General features: G+C 40.7%; 1 protein-coding gene across 2 annotated transcripts; it reads left to right on the plus strand.

Moving 5' to 3' along the window:
• Positions 1–2,717: 2,717 nt before the first annotated feature.
• Positions 2,718–7,944, plus strand: gltpd2b (glycolipid transfer protein domain containing 2b). Of its 2 annotated transcripts, none has more exons than XM_031856944.1 (4): positions 2,718–2,939; positions 5,310–5,368; positions 5,546–5,724; positions 5,856–7,944. In XM_031856944.1, the coding sequence occupies exons 1-4, from the start codon at positions 2,870–2,872 to the stop codon at positions 6,472–6,474; spliced, it is 927 nt and encodes a 308-aa protein (XP_031712804.1). In that variant the 5' UTR covers positions 2,718–2,869; the 3' UTR covers positions 6,475–7,944. The 2 variants fall into 2 exon arrangements, with proteins under 2 accessions (XP_031712804.1, XP_031712805.1); XM_031856945.1 differs by having other exon boundaries at positions 5,555–5,724.
• Positions 7,945–11,977: the final 4,033 nt, after the last annotated feature.

Raw genomic sequence — 11,977 nt, forward strand, 5'->3', positions numbered from 1 at the left:
AAGTGGATCTTGCTACAAAAGTAGCTCCAGAAAGAACAAACCAGACGGACAACCGTGACGTTTCAATCATTTCAAATCCGGAGACTAAATTTGCTCTTATAATTAGTACTGTGAGTAATAGAAGTGCCACTCTGCAGGGACAAGGGCAACAGACTTGATTTTTGGAATGTGCCATGCGAGTTGCGCAGTATGTGATGCACTTCTAAATATACAGTTGGGGAAACAGAGATGAGCTTCTTTAAGGTAACTGGAGCCTCCAGAAGGCAGATTATATGTCTCACACTCAGTTCAGTTCGGTTTAGATTCAGCCAAACATGGGCGAATTATAAGATAAGATAAGAGGGGCAAAAGCTGTGCTTTTTTGACATTTTAAGATAAAGAAGGCTGTCAGCATACGGTTTAGGTCACATTTTCCCACTACACCCAGTCTGGGTGAAGTCCAGTGTTTACTCTTCTTACTCTGCACAGCTGAAGCCAAGAATTTCTCTCAACTCCAACCAATGATATTTGGCAGTTCTTTAAAACAACTGACAAGGAGGCCTCCCTGTGCTAAATGTCAGACAGATATGCTGTTTTTTTTTTTTGACAACAAGTGCTATAAATATAGTTACATCCAATGAAGCATGTGGTTCACAAACATTGTACGTAAATGAGGTTGGACCAAGAGCTGTGATTTGAATATGCAATGACAACATTTTTTAAATCGCCAGTGCCTGCTGTGCATCATCTGACAGAGCTACAGTAACAGTAAACTCCTCTCGGTAAATGTCTTAAAATGAATCGGTCACTCTCACGATGTAATCCTCCGTTTAGGGATTTACATAAAATGTTGAAAGCTTGTTGCCAATGGAAGTTCACGGCTGTACGTCAGCCCACAAGGTCACATCCACAACAATCAGTAACAATCATGCTCCCCCCCCCCATGAACATCTGCACTGTTACCATTATGTTCAATCATCCAGCTCTGGATATGTGTGCTCTACTTAAATTTAAACAAAAAATGATGAAGCCCAGGAAAAAAAAAAGATCACGTGATTAAATGTTTTGACTCTCTACATGCGTTTCTTTAACTTTTGTACAGAAGCTGATGGAGAATCCAGTGTGATTTTATCTGACAGTGACAAAATACCTCTTTCCTGCTCTACTGAACCCCTGTACATAAATTAAGTTGAACAGCGTGGTGTCATATGTTCCATGTGCTTAGTCTACTAAGTACTTTGCACCTGTGCACCATGTCAAGCATAGACAGCTTTCTGCTTCTTTTTTTTTTAACCAAACATACATTTTTGAAGGACTATATCTATTTTAAAATGAATGTTATCATAGTGAGATTATCACATGTTTTCACAGGGATTCACAGTCTTCCCTTGTCAGTTGTTGCCTATTTAAAATGGGCTCATTCATTGGTTGCACATAGTAAAAGCCCCATGACCAGCCCTGCAGCCAAGTAATTAATGCCCCGGCTTTCACCATTTTCCCGCTCCTCCACAGCAAAATACCATTGTTAAGTCCCTCTTCAGGAGCACACATGTGGTTTTGGCTTGAGTGTGGAGTTTAATCATTGTTCAACTTCCCCTGCAGCAGAGACGGCAAACCCAGTGATAGCGACCAATCAGTGGGTTTCCCATGATTATCACTATCTGAGGTGATAATCATGGGAACACCCTTCATGCACTACGTCTTCAATCCAGTTTTACTGACATGTCTCGGACTTTAGACTCCAACAATCCGATGTAATCTCTAAATAATAAGAAATGAGAAATTCAGAAGGATGTAGAATATGAATCAAATTTTGTAAAAGATGAGACAAGGGAAAGGGAATTAGATATTTTTCTTTCCAAAATAGTTTCCCACAATGTTTTGTCGAACAGCAGATGTCTTTGTCATATCTAGAATTAGATTAGCGTGAATGTGAATGTGAATGAATCTTTGTTCATTTGACCGTCTCAGCTAGAATAAGATTGGTAAGACTTTGTTATTCATTGACAAACGTGGATTTGGTATCACATTGCTCTTGTCAGCCGATTGCAGATTGTGGGACAACACAATCTGCTTTTTAATTGATCATTACAGAGGTTTACTCTAGGTTTCAATAAAGATAAAAGAGTGGGGAAACATACATTTGTATACATTGAGTGTCCTGAGATACGTTTCATGCTATACTCCCATTTAAACCAACTGAAATGTGTGTCAGCACTGTTGTGTGTGGTGGCTGTGGTTGTGCTGCTAATGGAGTGTGTGAATGAGTTGTAGAGCGAGAGAGAGAGACAGAGAGGGAGAGGGAGGAGGGAGGATGGGAGGAGAGGAGACGGGGCAAGTGTTTACTCGAACTGACCAGGAATATAGCGCTTATAGAAGATGAATCTGGATGAAGGGGGTTACTGGCGGACAAGCTGCGTTGGCTCTGCATTATCAGCCGGTGGCTGGTCTCTGGACTCTCAGATTGAGCAACACCCCAAGAGACAGGCAGCTTGAAAATCAGTCAGAAACAAAGGCAGGAAAGAGGAAAGACGTGAATCAAAAGAAAGCCAAAGGAAAACCTAAAAAAGAAAGAGCAGCAGCAGGCTGAGTTGTAACAGTGCGGCGGGGGAGAACAGCTGCCGTGAAATAGAGCTAAACATTACCTCTGTGAGGTACAATGGGTGAGAGAACTTTTTATTTAAGGTTTTGGGGAGTATGAAAGATTTGCGAGGAAGGGGGAAGGGGGGAGGGGGGAGGCGGGGGTCGGAGTCAGGGGTCCAGCAAGGAGTAATTGTGGTGACAGCCAGTGCAAGGGGACAAGGACCCTTGTGAGACACGGAGGAGTTAAACTATAGGGACAAAGAGAAGGAAGCGAGAGGGACCGGCAGACCCCAAACTGGACTTCAGTATGGGTGTTAAGAGCAAGGCTGCTGCTGCTATCGTAGTCCTGCTGCTGTTCCTCGGCTCCCTGTGGATCCGTGAGTATTTCTGTGTGTGTGTGTGTGTGTGTATGTATGTGTGTATGTGTGTGGTTTCTATCTTGTGCTAATAATCCATACAATCCTTCCCTTGTTTGAAATGCATGCGCTCCTCGTCAGGAATGTGTCACATGGTGCGGTGGCTGCAGAATCAAGCATGATGGTCACACCACTTAGTGCTCACTCTTCATGCTCAGAAATTTAACAACATAACAGAAGTATTTCTACGTGTGATTTGACATGTTTTTGGACTGTGGAACGATACAGTGATTTATTTTTTTTTTTTTTACATGAGCTATTTAAGTCACATCAGATAAAGTAGTGCCAAAATAAAGACTTTTTATACATGATGAAGATTCTTATATATATATATATATATATATATATATATATATAAATATAAATAAATAAAATGTAAATAGTTTTTCACATGGGAATAAAAATCTGGTAAGCAGTGTAACAATGGGATCATGTGATCTTGGATTAGATTCAAAGATTTGAAAGACTTGAGTGTTCAGTTGGGAGCATGAGCAGCCAGCTCTGCATCCTCATAGTAACTCAGTTAGGAAACTTCAATTTAGATACAGCTCTTAGTTTGCGGTGGCAAACTTCCCTGTTGACATATTTGTCAACGTCTACAGGAGGTCACAGACAAGTTAGAAATGCATGTTTATAAGACGGGCTCGGTGTTGAATTTGAACCGAGAGAGTTCGGTAGCTCAGTGAGGCCGACTGGCCAAGTTATCTGACAGGAGGCTCATTGTTCATGAAAGTCTTCCAGGGTCAGTTTGGAGGTTGATGTTTAAGGGCTTTTATGTTAATGACTCATGTAGAGGAGCACTGGCAGATTTTATGGCTTTTGGTTGTAAGGTGGTTGGATACACCTGTTCCTTGCCTGTGTGGTCTGGAGACCTGCAGAGGCCTCCTGACAGGAGGTCCCAAATCAAAGTGTGGAGTAGTTTGACCTCAGTAAGCTGAATTCAATATACCAATATGTAGACCTCTAGTATATCAGTGTGAAGGGGCATTTCAGGTGAGTTATTTTCAGAACTGCAACTTATCTATTCCTATATAGTATTGCCACAGTATACTAATGGTTAGTGCATGGGTCTTGTGGCTCAATGGAGGCATGTTATTAGAGATTTTTACGGGTCCAAAATTGATACCAGCAGCTTGTCTTGTGCGCATGATGTGTGCTGAGGAAGTCAGTGTTTTGAGACAATTTAAATCTTTGTCACAGGCTGGAATGAGCTCAAAGGGATTAAAACTCCACATCACGGCCTGCTGTTAAAAGAATGTTAATTTCTGCCTTGTTTTTCTATCCGTCTATGTGCCGTATGATCTTAAACACTTGGGTAGGTAACAGTAGAGAAACCAGAAAGAGTAAGCTATTTTAAAAATGATCCGGTGAAGAGCCATGAGTGTGCGCAGGTACGCGGTTAACTAGACAGCTAGATAGTCGGGCAGGTAGGCCGTCAAATCACAGGCCCAGAGTTTTATCTGTAGGCCAACCACTGAAGTTAGCATCACGGTCATAAGACATGTAAACAATTCAAAATTCACTAGAGGGGTATCTACTTACATATTTATATCTAAAATGCATTTCCCTTTTTTTTTTTCAAGTGGAATTAATCAAGAATGTTTTAATAAGACTATATACTTACTTATTCAAAGTAGCTATAATACATTTTTTTAATTTCATTTTTTACAACATAATTAATTAATGGGAATCTGACAATACAAAAAAGGGCTCACTCATTGTAATGAACCTAAAAATACTTAGTAGCTGAATCTGCAGCTCATCTCAGCTTTAAGGAGCTTTATAGCGAGTTTCAGCTCATTGTTTAGCTCCTATAACAGGGTTTACTTTTAGCCGTGGCACTCAATGGTTGTAAGTGAAAAAGCTCTAAAAACCCTCTGTACACCACACAGACAAGGTTACACTATAGTTGGTGAACATATTGGAGCATTTAGCAGCTAAAGAGCCAGATATTTTCCCACAGGAGTCTGAGACATAAAACTGAGCTAAAAACAGAGTAAATGTTAGACTTACATTCATCAGGTGACCAGAAACATGACTCCAAATGATTTAGTAATGTTGCTCTGTAACTGCTAGATGCCTAAATAAGTCATCTATATTACAGTAACAGGATTTGTCAACATTGTGTTCACAACCAAAAATCTGTTATTGCAGGTTTAATTCTTTATAATTAATATGGAAATGCAAACTAATAAATATTTAATTTTGATGTGTTAAATGCACATGCAACGTACAATGTCCTTGTGTTGGAAACAGTCGCAGTATTATCAGACAAAAAAAGGTCTCTGTAATCAAACACTGACAGTTTCTCTTCATAATGTCTCACTGCAGGGGGAGGTTTGGATTACCACTGGGATTCTTGTTTGAAAGGATATAATCAGGTGAACACGGTAAGACCACACACAGATTATAAAGCATTTCCTCACTTGCTACATTTCCTCCATCAGGCTGATTTTGTAAAGCAGATGGCTAATTTGAATGCAGTGAATCACTTCCGCTTTCTCCCTTTCTTTGTCCCCCATCACTCGGCCCCACACTCACATACCGCCCTTCCCCCCTACTGTTAGCTTCACCAGCTGTACAACAGCAGTGAAGCCGATGGGGCTGAGGGCCCCCAGGTCATCGAGGGGTGCCCCGGTCAGACCTTCCAGGTGTCCCTCCTGCACTCCCACCTGCTGGCTGCACCGGCCTACACCTCGGACGTGCTAATGCAGCCATATCTGTCCAGCTGGGACGAGCTTGTGAGGTAAACTCATCAGATAAAGCAGGAGCGGTAGATTCATTTACAGCCACTATAGAAAGAAAGAAGCAATTTACGCTTTATGGCATGCTGGACTCTGTAAGATGATTCATCTTGCTCTGGGTTTACTCCTCCAGGTTTATGGAGGCGCTGGGCCCCATGGTGGGACTGATATCTAAAGAGATTGAAAGCAAGACTTCCATAATCCGTCAACTGGCCCTGTTGTCAGAAGGGAACCCTGAAGCAGAGCTGGGCCCAGATATACACTCAATAAACAGTGTGGGCGGAGAGGCCGGGACAAAGAACGATAAGGAGGCCTCACAGCACGCCGGCGCCTATCACTCTGTGCGCTCCATGATCTGGGTGGAGCTGAACCGAGGACTGGTGGACTTCGACCACCAGACGGAGTCTGGATGCAGGACTCTTCTGCGTCTGCATCGCGCTCTGCTTTGGCTGAAGCTCTTCCTGGAGAAGCTGGCTGAGACGCCGGCGGCCAGCCGGCTGAGGAGCCCCTCGGAGCTGTGCAGGGAGGCCTACCAGAGCACCCTCGCCAACCACCACACCTGGTTCGTCCGCAGGGCCGCCGAGCTGGCCTTCATTGCCATGCCAGAGCGCGGTTTCTTCTTCAGGCTGGTGTGTGTGCAGAACCAGGGGGAGCTGAACACGGTGCTGAACAGAGTGGCTCAGGCCATCGGGGAGGTTTATGACAGGACGCAGAAAGCCCTTGAGGAAAATAACATGCTGGACTTGCCATAGAAAAGGGGCTAATCAGACTTGACCATATTTGCACTGTCCTCGTGGTTTCCTGGGCATCACACATAAACGTCTAGCTAAAAAAACGTGGCGTTAACTTTTCTCAAGGAAACATGAGTAAACTTTTTTTCTATGCTAACATTCACACGTGCCATATCCCCCCCCCCCCCCCCCCAACCAAAGTGCTGCATCAACAATCAACTGATGCTGAAAGTCAGTTTGCTTTCGGGCCTGTGGACATTCTTTATCACATTTTATGAGCTCATGACTCGGCTTCTCACTTAAGAGGCATTTTGAAGACAGCTGATGCATCCAGGCTGGCTAAACACAGAATGTGAATTATTTGTAATGGAGTGCATCAGATTGTACAGTTTACATTTTAAATTCTATTGAAAATGTGCTGTTTTAATTGTAGCTGATGCTTGGTGACTTAGTATACTACCTCAAAAACTGGCTTGGTCTAGATGCCTTGTAGCCTTTAAATCTGGGACCAATCTATCCCAAGTAAAGAGGTATTACACAAACAATCAACATGTGCTGAACAAAGGACTAAATGGCACTTCATAGCATCTGTGGTGCGAGTGTGGAAAATACATTTTTCTGTTATATATTGTAAATTTTTCTATCATGTTAATAATTATTAAATAACAAAAAAAAAAGAATCCAGATGCCTATTTTTTGACTTAGTCTGTGTAATGCTATCCACCATCCAGCAGAGGTTCTCTCTGCTACAGAATAATCTTCACTTATCATCATGGTGGATAAAATCTGCTCTGTGCGATACATTTTGTGGAAATGTGCTTTTTAAACCCCAATACAAATGCTGTTCCCCTCATTTTATCTCTTTGTTTGTAAGAAAACTTTAGATGTCATGGCTTAAATATTAGAAAAAGTCCTGATCCGAAGAAAATGTGTCCGATTATTCAGGATTTTTACATATAGAATGTGTGTGTAACAGAGAGAACAGCATGTGTAAGCATCAATCACCGGCGCTACTCTTGATCGAACTATTTTAAAGCCACAAATACCTCTAATGCCATGTAATCCATGAGTCTCTCCCTTTTCCTGGACTGTGCTCTCTCTTTCTGAGGAGGAGACAGTGAAGAAAGGAGAGATAAGGATATAGCCTGAAGCCTCAGTGTGAACAGGAGACAGGAGCTGGTTGAAGGTCACAGAGCGGAAGTACACTTCGCCTGTAATCTTGTCAAGCAGTTGGCGGCAGACTAATGTAAAGCATTCCCCAAAGGAAAAAGTAATACTAACTAAAACAGACTTCACACATTTCTGAGCTCTGGTCGATCATTATTCATGATTGTGAACAACCATTTGTTATAGTAGAATCCAGAAACCTCTAACCTGCACTGTGTAGGAGGATGACATGTTGCTGGTGGTATTTCCACTGCGTATTCACTTCCTCTTGATACTATTGTGACAATAAAGTGCAGAGACTCTCACTAGTTCTATGAACATTACCTGGACTGGCGCTGTAGACGGTGAGGATTATGATGAATGTGATAACATCACGCTTCTTTTGACACTGGCTGGCTTCTTTTTCTGTCCCTAAACAGCGGAACTCTATTTGACTACGATGAAGCGATGAAAAAAAAAAGGATCAACATTGGCATTATGGCCATTCCACTTTAAAAAGGTACAATGTGTAAGATCTGGCCACATGCTCCAACCAAATAGGGGGAAGCATTTCACCTCTACTATTGGGTCCATACAATCAATTACTGTCATTAGTTAGAAACAAAAACAACAAACAACAACTACTAACTATTAAGGGCAAGAAAATTCTAAAAACCATCAGGTGTGGCCAATATTGTGTTTACATGCCACTAAATGGGGGTTGCATGACCCCTGTGCGCTTTGATAGTTTAACATAACAAACTATCAAAGCGCACATGGACCCTCTACCTTCAAGGTGATTGACAAGCCCAGACTGGAAGCTGGTGACTCACCATCACCTCTCCAGGTATGAGTGGCATTACAAGACTAATTTCAATAGATATCTCTGCTACACACTACATGGACACCTTTGACTGTTACTTCTTCACATGCAGTTGATAATGTTAGTTCATTTTCTTAATGTTTTAAAATAAAATTCTGTAATGGCAGGAACACACCAACAAAATCACCATCTGTATATCGATTACTCACCGAGTGTTGAATTTAGAATTTAGTTTTTTCTCGCTTGAACGTTAAATCCCCGATGGATTGGAGTTTATGGAGGCCTGGTTTAACAACAGCAAAACTATATTAAAATATGTTTACAAACTCTTACACGTGCAGTATATTCAAAGTTTAGCGTTTATCCAGTCGTATGCTCACTGACTTTACTTCCCGAACATTCATTTTCGCCAAAATTGTACTAATTAAAACACCTCCGTCACGAACATCTCGTACTTGCGCATGCGCTATGTGAGTCTGTGCGTGAGACAGGAGAGGAGGAAGTGTTTTAAATAGAAAGATTTGGGCAAAAAGCTTGGGAAACGGATTTTTTTATGCAGTTTTGCTGTTGTTAGACCTGGCCTCCATTTACTTCAATTCATCAAGGATTTGCCCAGGAAAGATAAATCCCTTCTCTCATCCTATGATGACACCAAAGATGACTGAGAGGCAAAAAAATAAGTGTGAGCCTGATTTCCCTTAAATGACATTTATTTATTTATTTCTCTATCTTGGTTTGCAGTAGACATGAGCAAAAATATACATACAGTAAGAGCAAAAAAAAAAAATAGAATCATCATCCTTTAGGGGCGAGAGTATCTCAACAAAATGTAATGGATTTATTTTTTGAACTATATCCTTACACCGCAGTCTCAGGCAATACAACGATATAAGACGAGGGGTTAGGTGGGGGAAATGAGGTTTGTTGAAGTTATGCCTTATTTGAAACATGAATAGTTAACTCTCTCTGACATTTGCATTGGACCTATAGCTTTATTCTAAAGAGTTCATGAAGGTCTTGCACTTGAAAGTTCTCTGAAAGCTCTTTCTGATGTATTCACTATCAATTTCCTTTTAATGACGGTGTCTTAATGCTGAAACATTGACCCCGGTCTTCAGAGAACTTTCTTTGCAAGCTTTAATGAGCTCAATTGTAACAAGAAGACAGGACTCAAACCATGACAAAACGTTTCTACATAAAAGAAAAAGAAAAAACCTTTCCAACCAGGCTGCTAACATTTTGCCATTTGTTGAATGGAATGCAGAAAACATATCCGGTAGCTCCCACGACATGGTACAATCCAAGTTTATACATTCTCTCCACTTTACAACAAAATAACAATAAAAATACTCTTTTATAAATAAAACACTTTTTATATTCCATCATGATAATGCACGCTGGCAAAGTTGCCTGACTGCATATATCTATACTTTCTTTCCTACGTTTTTCCTTGCTCTTGATGATACACTGACTTAGTTACAGCCTTTCTAATAAATACATACAGCCTCACAAGAAATAAATGTATTGCTTTTTGAGGACATCTCCAAATTATCACAGAAAAAAACAAACACATAAATGGAGATAACAGGAAATAACATTCTGTCACACTGGGGAACAACGCTGTCTTTCCACCAGGAGGCACTGTTATGTTGCAGTGAAACACACTCCTTTTGTGCGTATTATTATTACTATTAAGAGTAAGCCTTTTAATAACACAGGGTGCTTAGCCCTGCACCTGGATCCTACAGTATCTCTGCTGAGGATGTGTCAGTGCAGCACAAATAAATCAAATTCATACTGTCACGAAGATCTTTGGTTGAAGAACTAATCTCCACATGCACATGAGTAAAACAAGAATGGCCAATTAGGTGATGAAGCAGAACATTGTATTTGCCATGATGTGATTTAATAGGGTTTGATCAATTTAAGAATGATTGGGGGTGAAATAGGATTAAATGCATTTTTTTGCTTTATACATTTTGAAGACAGTGATTCAGGCGTTTGACACAAGGAGGAGGAGCGACAAAGTAGGGTAAAGAAATTGAGTTTGCCTGCTCTGGATTAGCCGACCAGATTAAGAGATTACAGAGGAATTAAGTGAGGAGAAATGCATGAACTTCTCAGTGGATGGTCACAAAAAGCACAAAAAAGAGCCTCTGATGACTGTTGGAACACGTCCTTCATTATGAATAACCCTGCAGATATATATCAGATAATCACATCAGACCTAATTGTCTTTCCTTGTCAAGTCTGGATCAGATTAAGAGGTCCTTTTTTGACCACTGTGAGATATTTGCGAGAGAAACACATTGCTCTGAGAGAAATTGAGTGGTGGAGTCCAGCCAGACCTTAATGTGAGTGAACAGATGCTTGTGTTCCACATTTGCTGCGATGACATGGCAGGATCACAGTCGCATTGGTACAATTTTCCTAGCCGTGCCAAAGTAATGGTGGTTTAAAAGACTCCACAGATTTCTCCAGCCAACATTTAGAGGTGTTTCTTGTACTGGACCATAAATGCACGTTAATCTAAACAGCACTAAACTCAGGCCCAATCTATGTTTTCGGTCGGTTGTCTAGTTATCGTGATGGTTTTGCCGTCAGACTGATTCATACAACAGTGAAGAATACTACAAGAAAACCAAAAATTATGAATGATGAAAAATGATTCAAGGAAGTAAATTTGTTTTGTTAATTTCCTACAGGACTACAGGAATAAAACAAAACTACCAACTCACATATTGAAGACTCTAGTAACCATTAGAAGAATATGTAAACTCTACCTTTTGATATCCTGGATGAATATTGTCGAGGGTGATAACTGGTACGAGTGAAAGAGGGCGCTCTACTTTCTACATCCTTCAAAACTGCACATTAAATAATTCAAAGCACACTTCCAGTGTAAATCAATACAAAATTTGACAATGGCATCTATTTCTGATACATATGGAATAGATGCAATGCATGAAAAAAAATATATATACTGTAAATATTTGTGTTTAAATTAATTAAAAGTTGAGACACAAGAAATTAGCTTTTGCTTCAGCTTTAGGAATGAAATGATACACACAGTGGGGAGTGTAACGTCATCGTGCAGCAGGAGGATCTGTTTTGCTGTTTTCATTTGATATGCAGGTGGTTAGTTGAAAGCCTGCGTAGCATTACTGTTCTGTTTAGCAACTAGCTGATTGGTAGTTTTAGTTTTTTTCTCAAACCAAGGTGATGTTGTTAGATGTCTGAAGCATGACTAATGTCTCCTTTCATAATTTATCAGTGGTGTTGATATGAAATTAGAACCCAAATCTGAACGACCACATCTGTTTCATAAGCTGCTCTCAGGTCAAACAACCAGCATGAATATCAGATGATCCGAAAATAATTATCATTTAAATGTGTTGTCTCATCCGAGGAATGGACTCAGACATTCATAATGTATGCCACTTAATGAATATTGCACATTGCATGCAACTTCCCGACCTACAGTATGAAATGGGACCTGTGAATGGAGCACACACACACACACACACACACACACACACACACACACACACACAC

Source organism: Anarrhichthys ocellatus, unplaced genomic scaffold (assembly GCF_004355925.1).
Source record: "Anarrhichthys ocellatus isolate YVR2014 unplaced genomic scaffold, GSC_Weel_1.0 scaffold18, whole genome shotgun sequence".
NCBI classification, from domain to species: Eukaryota; Metazoa; Chordata; class Actinopteri; order Perciformes; family Anarhichadidae; genus Anarrhichthys; species Anarrhichthys ocellatus.

What these genes read in the sequence shown, in the direction of transcription:
- gltpd2b (XM_031856944.1), top strand. Translation starts at nt 2,870, where the DNA reads ATGGGTGTTAAGAGCAAGGCTGCTGCTGCTATCGTAGTCCTGCTGCTG. An exon ending in CCTCGGCTCCCTGTGGATCC is followed by an intron (nt 2,940 to 5,309) that starts GTGAGTATTTCT and finishes GTCTCACTGCAG; the next exon opens with GGGGAGGTTTGGATTACCAC. An exon ending in GATATAATCAGGTGAACACG is followed by an intron (nt 5,369 to 5,545) that starts GTAAGACCACAC and finishes CCCTACTGTTAG; the next exon opens with CTTCACCAGCTGTACAACAG.